We start from the raw sequence: 8,472 nt of genomic DNA, 5'->3' as shown, positions 1-8,472 counted from the left end.
ACATAACTGAATTTTTCAAAGCAAACTCCAAGGACCAGGAAGACAAACACTGAGCAAACTCTGTACTCGAGCAAGTGGACTCAAGAAGGGAAAACAATGCAAATGCCTCCAAAGAGCACAGATACTGTAGAGGAGAAAAATCATTACCTTCACTCTGAAAACAAATACAAACACATGCACGCACACACACACACACACACGGACAAGCCAACACACTACTGCATGCACATTCACTCACACATGGATACACAGCCACACAGCAATGCCACCATGCTGTGCTTGGGAGTGGCTGCAGCGTTCCTGACCTCTTGTCTTTCATCTCGGCTCCAGTAACCAAACAGATTTTTCAGCCCAGCCTCCTCAATAACACAGCGACTAACAAGCTCTGGCTTCCTCGTTTTACAAAACATGCAAGAAATCACCAGCACAGAAACAAACACTGTTACTGCTATGCAACCTCCTCAAAGCTGTCAGTTTTTCTTTTTCCTTTACCGATGCTACAAGCAAACCCCTTGTGTGAAAAATCCAAAGATGAAATGGAGTTGACGTGGAAGCTTCCCTCTGAACAAAAAATGGAGATTCCTACCTTCAAATGAGGAAAATAATAAGAGAGCGAAAGAAAAGAGCTCCAGGCGTCATCTTTTTTTGTTTTCGGTCCCCTCTCTCATAAAATATGCAATTCAGTGATGTTATACTTCTTACACCCAAAAGTCAAGAGTAAAGCCTCCTTTTCCAGATGACTGACATGTTCTGCTCTAAAGAGAACAGAGAACGTGATGTAGCTTTCAAGTGTCCCTTTTTGGAAAAACCTTAAATGTTGTCAGCAGCTTGGCTGATATAAAGCCACTAAAAGCTGAGGGAGAATTTAGATTAGGCTCCGAGGTTGTCACCTCAAAGGGGGTCAAATATTCTGTTTTTGGAAACAGATGGGCTGGTAAACCTTTCACACCTTTATAGCCACAAAGACCTTTACGAGGGCTCCGCTCTTAGATATCCCGCCGGTGTGTCCAATCTCTGTGTAATTCTTGGATCCGTTTGTTCTGCACATTTCACGCCAACTGGGGAGGGGTTGCGGCCATGACCTCCTGCAGCCCCATAACTCACAGGATGGACTGACAGAGGTGGCAGATACGCCCAGATGAAAGGTAACAACAAAGAGATGTTTAGCATGACGCACGGCAGCGCAGTCCCGGGCCCCAGAGGATAATGGGATGGCAAGGAGTGACAACCAATGGGCCTCTGAAGTTTGTCTGTTTCTGCCATCAGGGGGAAACGGCCCCACCTCCTCCACAGTTAAGTGACAATCTGCCCGTCAGACCTGGGCATACCAAGACCTCTGAAGCACAGCTCGTTTATCACCTTCACTGATCACACCATGCAGATTTGACAGGCCAGGCGGGGAGGGCAGGGGCGCTCTCCATGACGCTGGTCAGTGGGCGTACTGACAGACAGATCAGCAGATGGACAGAAGTAAATATGCAAGAAAACAACATTTTTTGAAAAATAAAATGGAAGGCATGAATCTTGCTTTAGCGAAAACACAAAATAGTGGTACACTGACAAAAAGCATAGAACACTAATCTATCTTAAATACTCCAGGCAAGAACTTTAACTCTTCCCATTTTTCATCCACACAAGAGGCCTCTCAGAGACGTGAATGATTCATCTCTCCAACTCCATTTGGACAGGAAGTGAAAACAAATGGAAGCAGCCCCCTCGCCGCCCCCAGAGAGCCCGGGTCTACACTGGGGCTGGATGAACAACACCGAGAACACCAGGCTGAACCGACCGAGCTCAGCTGCAACAGGAGCCTGATTCTCCCTCTGGGCCACTGCCCTCCTCCCACTATCTATACAGAGAGAAAACATTTCCTCACACACACACACACACACACACACACACACACCACTACCTACTCCTCTTTTCAGCAACAGCACCAACTCTGCAGCAACACCTCTGACTTTCCAACCGGCAGATGTTTGGAGTTAAAAATAGGATGCATTGTATGCGATGCATCATCGGTGTGGTTGAAGGTCTGATTAAAGAGTTTTTCTGTGCACGCAATCCAGTTGGACTGAATAGAATTGATGTTAATGCCTCACAACGCCAAGAAATAAACAGAAACAGAAACAACAAACACTGAGGGTGTGAGAGAGGAAAAACTTAGGTCTGTAAGAGAACAGGGTTCTGGCACCTGGTTGTCGCTGACATTGTCTGCAGAACGTCTACAGCCCCTCTACCACATAGGGCAGCAACAGCCAGAAACAGGAAAAATAAATAAAGGTGTGAACACGACTTTCCATTTCTTTATTTTGTGACACCACACTGAGATAAAGGCCAGGACTGAGCTCCACATGCTTCTGTTTAACCTCAAAACATGTAAAGCATACGCAGAGGAGCATAATCAAAAACAGAACTCAGGGGCAAAACAAATGATGAAGTTATATTACATCACCTGATGCAGATTGGCGTCATCGGTCCGCAGCTGCTTAGCGATGACTCCAAGACAAATGAAGTGATCTTCCCTGGCTGACAACACCTGTGAACATGTTGTGCCCCTGCCAGATCCATGAGTCCCCCCCAGGGATGTTCACTATAGACACCAAGCTACTGTTAGATCGGAATTTGTCAAAACCTGTTATTGTCACTTTCAAATGTGTTATTTTTTACGGTTGCTAACGCTATATTTTGAAACACATATTCTTACAGCGGAGGAAAATGATGCATGTACAAAGTTTTATCCTGTGACAGTTCCTGGCGACCTGTGCAGAATACAGCAATGTTTACCTGACAGCCTTTTACGTAAACGCCTGGGCTTCATTTCAACACATGTAAATTGCCAGATTCGTCATTTAAGCTCCCTGCACTGTGAATATGAAGAGAACAAAACAACGCGAAACAGAGACCAGCAACTTCCTCTGAGCATCAACAACAGCCCTCCTCCCACCCAAAAAAAACTCACTGACCCAAACCCATTTTTTTCCAGTCTAAGAGAAACGTCCAGTCCAGACCTAGAACTTGTGTCTTTGAAGGAAACATAGCCTCCAAATATAGCCCGCTGGCCTCCATGCCGCCTGACATACATCAGGCTCTACGGGTTCTGCTAACAGTGGTCGATTTTGGCCGAACGCCATGCAGTCACTTACTATTAAACATCATAACTGTACAAAGAAAAATGATAACCAAGCAGTGGAGTGTACACTGTTGCCTGGTAACCTAATGCCATGTCGGGAATCCATCTTGCTATGGAACAGAGAACACTTAGAGCCAGAGCCAATAATAGATCCTAGACCTCACAAAAAATAGTTTCAGGGTGTCAACAAGCACGGCCAACACACACGGAGCTGAGAAACAGATCATGAGATGCATGTTGAAGAATCAAATCTCACTCCTCTGTGCGCCTCTACACACATTTTTGTAAGTGTTGCTGTATTTGCAGCCACTTGTGAAATTATATAACTATTATTCATCTGTCATTTTTGCAAGTGAAATGATGGATAGAATGAGGGCTTGTTTCCCAGTGTTTAATTCAACTAAAGATCACATTATGTCGGCAGGCAGTGGATGCTGGGAACTAATCACCAAAACTATTTCTTTTCAATGTTTTGGATCATTAGGAAATACACAGATAGCTCCTTCCCAAGAAATATATGCATCTTGACAAAATCTAATTATATATACAATTTTACCAATCACAGCATGGAGTACAATGCTGCATGCTCATGGATGGTTTGCTCTAAATGGCTGTATGAAGTGCTTTACAGTACAGGTTTTCACGCAATGCATCTATGAGCAGCACTTGCTTTAATATGTTTTGGGGCAATTTAGTAACTGTATCTTACCCAAAGAATCAAACACAGAATGGGAGAGACTGGGATGGATATTCCAACCTTCTGTCAGACCCGCTCTACCCCCTGAGCCACAGCCACCATAGCCTTTGTGCTTCCAACAAAAGAAGCTAGACATCATCACTGTATCAGAAACTGCCACTTTCTATAATGCATTAGTTATAATTAATATAGTTACTCTGCACATTCACTATATTTTCAACCCACTGTGCATGTGGTCCTATAGAATGTACTGCACAACTGCTTTAAGTTCCGCTCATCCACTCATTAAATTATAAGCAGTATCAGACAATCAGTTATAAAAAGGGTCATGTCATCAAACTTCCAGCGTTCACTGTGAATTGTAAAGGTTGGTACAACATAATATCAACATAATAATGATTACAACATTATTGAACCTCTGTTTAATACGTCACTCGTAAAAAAAAAACATAACCTGGTCACAGTGAGCTCATAAATGTAGTTTGTATCTCTGCTGTGCGTTTATGTGCTTTGCGTGTGGTATACTCAAATATAGAAGCTTCAAGTGTTAAAGCAGCCTGTCCATGTCAGAGTCATTACACAATATTAATGTGCCATGACATTCCTTGTCATAAATGTCAAATAAAATTGAAGGCAGTTTTATTTTGGCACAGCATCAGATCGGCTGTGGAGGCTCCTTAATGAGCGCTCAATTCATTTACAAGTCATATTCAGAATAATGAAAAACCAGCTGTCGCCCATCCAAGTACCGCAGGTGTGCTACAATGACATAACTGTGCACAAACTCCCACATATCGTACAACTCCACACACGCATGCATACACAGGCTTACAATTGTGTTTGCTCGACAATAGCCCGATTGAGGCTTAAGATTGGCTCAGTCATTTCGGCGCGTCATACTTTTCCATCATCCGCCACAGCGTTCTCTTTCTCTGCTGTTTCATGTCATGAAGGCAGCCATCACACTGTCACAGTCAGTGGAGGACGGCGCACAAACACAGGATATAAATCCACAGTGACAAAGACTAATTCATCACTTCAGCTGTGAACTAAAGAAAAAAGAAAAGCCATTGTATACTCTCCTCTTTGATTAACAAGCTCACTCTCTCTTCTTATGTCATCTCTGCTGGTCGCTGACTGGAGACTCGGTGGTGTCTTTACAGCCTTTTCACTATTACAAATCTGCCACACACCAACTTTAGGACAATGAAAAGTCACCACTCATTGCACAGCATGGATGAGCCCCTCTGCTTCTGCGAATGCTGCATGCCAGTTCCATAGCTGAATATGCTAACTTATCAGATCCAGTGAATAATTCACAGATGCCTGCCAAGATTTGTTCTGTCGAAAAAACATTTTGTCTCATTAACACATTCCCTGGTACTATGAAATTATGTGTGAGGCTAAGTGTAGGGTGCTGTTGAAATGACTTTCTCTCCATGACACAGCTCAGATGGTACCTGCCCCCTCATGCCATCTGAGCAGTGCAGACATCTGTGAGCAGCAACCTGCCAAGAACAAGTCTAATGTAAAAATATGATAAATATTCAGAAATGGAAAGACGGCTGAAGGGTCATTTGGAGTGGCTGTGAGAGGCTTTCGTGTCAAGTACGAGCAGTGTTTTTCTTGTGTCTAAGTGAAAATGTCATGTATACACTGGAGGGTTTGTGGTTCTTGTGTTTTCCTATTACCTTGCTCAAAGAAGATTGAAATGCCCTCATGGTGTGACAACTGTGGAAAGCTAACCAGCCACTGAGACATCTGCTACATGTTTTTGCTGGAGTGACAGGGCGTTCGGCAAAACAACCGAGGACCAAACTGACATTATGATAAATCCCTCAACTACAACAGTGGAAAAAAAAACAGACTCTTACTTTTGACTGTTCCTCGACACATCCACGTCTTTGTGTGTTTGTGGTGACAGCACCGGTTCTACATTGTCTGTAAAAGATTATAAATGTAGAAAAGAAGATGAATATTACAAGTTGTCTTTATCACACACTGTACATTAGAGACCAACTGCTATTATGGGGGGCAGAGTCTGATACCACCATCAGGGAGTAAAACTATTCAGATACAACCCATGTGCCAATATATATATTTAAAAAAATAACTTGGCCATGGTCCCTAAGCTGTCATTATCAAACCCTTATGAACAAGACATATATAAGAGAGACTGTTTTTACAGTTTAACCATAAACGTAGAAAAAATAACTAGACATGAAGAGAAAACACAAATACAAGCAATTATGTAGAGCTTGACTTAGATAACAATCTTTTTTCAGAGTAAATTGTAAACATAAATGAACATCATTATTCGCAATGTTTATTCTGTACATAAAACGTTTTCATATCAGCACATATCGTCAAACATATACACAGACACCGATATGCCTGTTATGATAAGTCTCATATTGGCTTAATTCTTATCGGCCAACTAATAAAAAAGAAGTCGGGTTAGACTGTGTTTAAATGTACACGATACAGTCTGCAGTAAAATGCTTCTCTTCACAGATTGTGGATATGTAAGTACATACAAAAGATATATAAACCTTGGAAAAACCAATTGAAAAACATTAAGGAGTAAAATGGGAAGTAACACGTCCATAAGAATGTACTGTACTTACTATGTGGACAGGGAACATGGGCTGTAAATATTCATCAATACAGGATACAGCAAAGCAGAACAAACCATGATTGTAAAGGATAGAAAAATAGCTACGTTTGACAACAGAGTATATTTACTGTTACGGGTTGGTTTATAGCCTACAATTTGTGATGGTGTATTGACAGTATATTGTGCAGAACATGCTTCAGTAAATGATGTGACTACTTCTTCCACCACTAGATATAAAGTGATGTAGAGCCGCTCTGAGGATTATGTAAGTCAGTGGGTAGTAGTGGGGATGCACATCACACAGCTCACAATCCCAGGAGACCGTTATGTCCTGTTCAGTTCATTATTTAACAGCTATTTTCAAATATTAATCAACTCAAGTCATGGGTGTAGCGACAGGATGCGATGAGGCTGATTAACTGACGGGTTTTTGAATGAGGACTTTTTACACATCATCCCGGTTTGGTGAGATCATTATAAACAAGTGTATTTATAGAAAGCGGTTTACACTATAACACCCTACATCTCAAACACAATAACAGTAAATACGGGTTATACACTACCGTTCTGGGATCTACTTTTAGAAATCGATTATAAAATTACCACCTGTGTATTAATGCATTCAATGACGCATTCAAAACCGTTGTAAAATCTTTTTTTAACTTTAAGCTAAATATAATTGACCACTGTTTCGCCCATAACCATGTGGTTTTATAAAAAATAACCATGTTACTTAAAATAATGAATTCTAAGCGTGAACAGTAAAACCTTTCTCTGAAACATACAATAAATTAACAAACACATCACATCCAATTTGAGCTACAGTGGAAACCTTCGGTGTAGCTACCTTGAGGACTGGGCTGAGGGTATTGGCGGCTGTGCAACTCGACTGGGAGGACGTGCTGGACCTGACGGCACAGCGACTGAACGAGCTATAAATACTCTTGTTTTGTCGAGAGGGGGGACGATGTACAATCCGAGCCGAGGCACTGACAGCCTGAGCGACCTGTCTGCCCCATTCTCCTGTGATAATCTCTGTGATGGAGAGACGAGGTCAGCTTCGGCCGCCGTCTGTCCTCAGCATGTGAACCAGACTGACCAGCAAATTCATCAATCACATCCCTGGTGATAAATGCAATATCCTGTTCATGTTATAGAGGCTTGCATGTAAATAATAAGTGCAGTGTACTCAAACCATACAGTGTTTTATTCATTTTATTTTAAACTGCTGTACTGTTTATCTCCCCCTCACATAACAATAATAATAATGTATGCACCAGGAATTGTGATAATAGGGTTATGAGAGCTCACTGCGTGTAAAGAGGTTGTTATTTGCTTGTTATTGCATAACATAAAAATCCTAAATGTGAATGCTATGACAGCTGCATCCACAGATTACAGTCTGCAATGGTGCACCTCCTAAAAATAGTACCTGTGGCTCCACAGGCCCAAGGAAATATCATCAAAATGGAAACAGTGTCATCTACTGGTCATACTACATATAGTCATGAGCTTGGACTATCCTGGGAACTTTGGGAAAACATGTTTGGCCTTGTGGCATCAGTTGCTGTTGTGCAAACTGCAATAATATTTATGAATTACAAATTGATTGGTTAATTCCATCCTATATGTTGCTCAGTGGTTGATCAGACAGCTTTGTAGATTCATCATTTTTGAACTTGAGAGGTAGCAATGAGCTGCGAAGATGCCACCTGAGAACGTTCCCACTCTTCAGGTTATAGAAATACCAACTGGTGGGAACTTTTGTTCCCGACCAAAAAGCAAGGCCTGACTGAGTGTGTGATTAGCAGAGATTATATGCAGATTTGTCATCGTCATAAATCTACCGCTGTCCACGGTCTCACATTTTTATTTGTCACTTCAAAGCATTCTTAAACCGCTCTCCTTCGTTTACTGTTTAGCCCAGTAGACAAATGTCTTCCCGCTAGAAGAGGAACAAAGCACCGCTCTTTTTGCTCTGTTCACCTGTTTCCCACATCACTGCCCATCACATGTCACAATAGA

At 42.0% G+C, this 8,472-nt stretch overlaps 1 protein-coding gene across 1 annotated transcript in view; it reads right to left on the bottom strand.

Moving 5' to 3' along the window:
- The window catches only part of hdac9b (histone deacetylase 9b), a 34,015-nt gene extending 28,287 nt beyond the window's left edge, over positions 1-5,728 (bottom strand). Inside the window, exon 1 of the mRNA XM_062399608.1 lies at positions 5,705-5,728. Coding sequence (XP_062255592.1) covers positions 5,705-5,726 — 22 coding nt within the window. The 5' untranslated portion in view covers positions 5,727-5,728. The remainder of the gene's footprint in view (positions 1-5,704) is intronic.
- Positions 5,729-8,472: the final 2,744 nt, after the last annotated feature.

This window comes from Platichthys flesus, chromosome 11, assembly GCF_949316205.1.
Source record: "Platichthys flesus chromosome 11, fPlaFle2.1, whole genome shotgun sequence".
Taxonomy (NCBI): Eukaryota; Metazoa; Chordata; class Actinopteri; order Pleuronectiformes; family Pleuronectidae; genus Platichthys; species Platichthys flesus.
The sequence above is the reverse complement of the archived record's forward strand: the minus strand, read 5'-3'. Positions and strand labels throughout refer to the sequence as shown.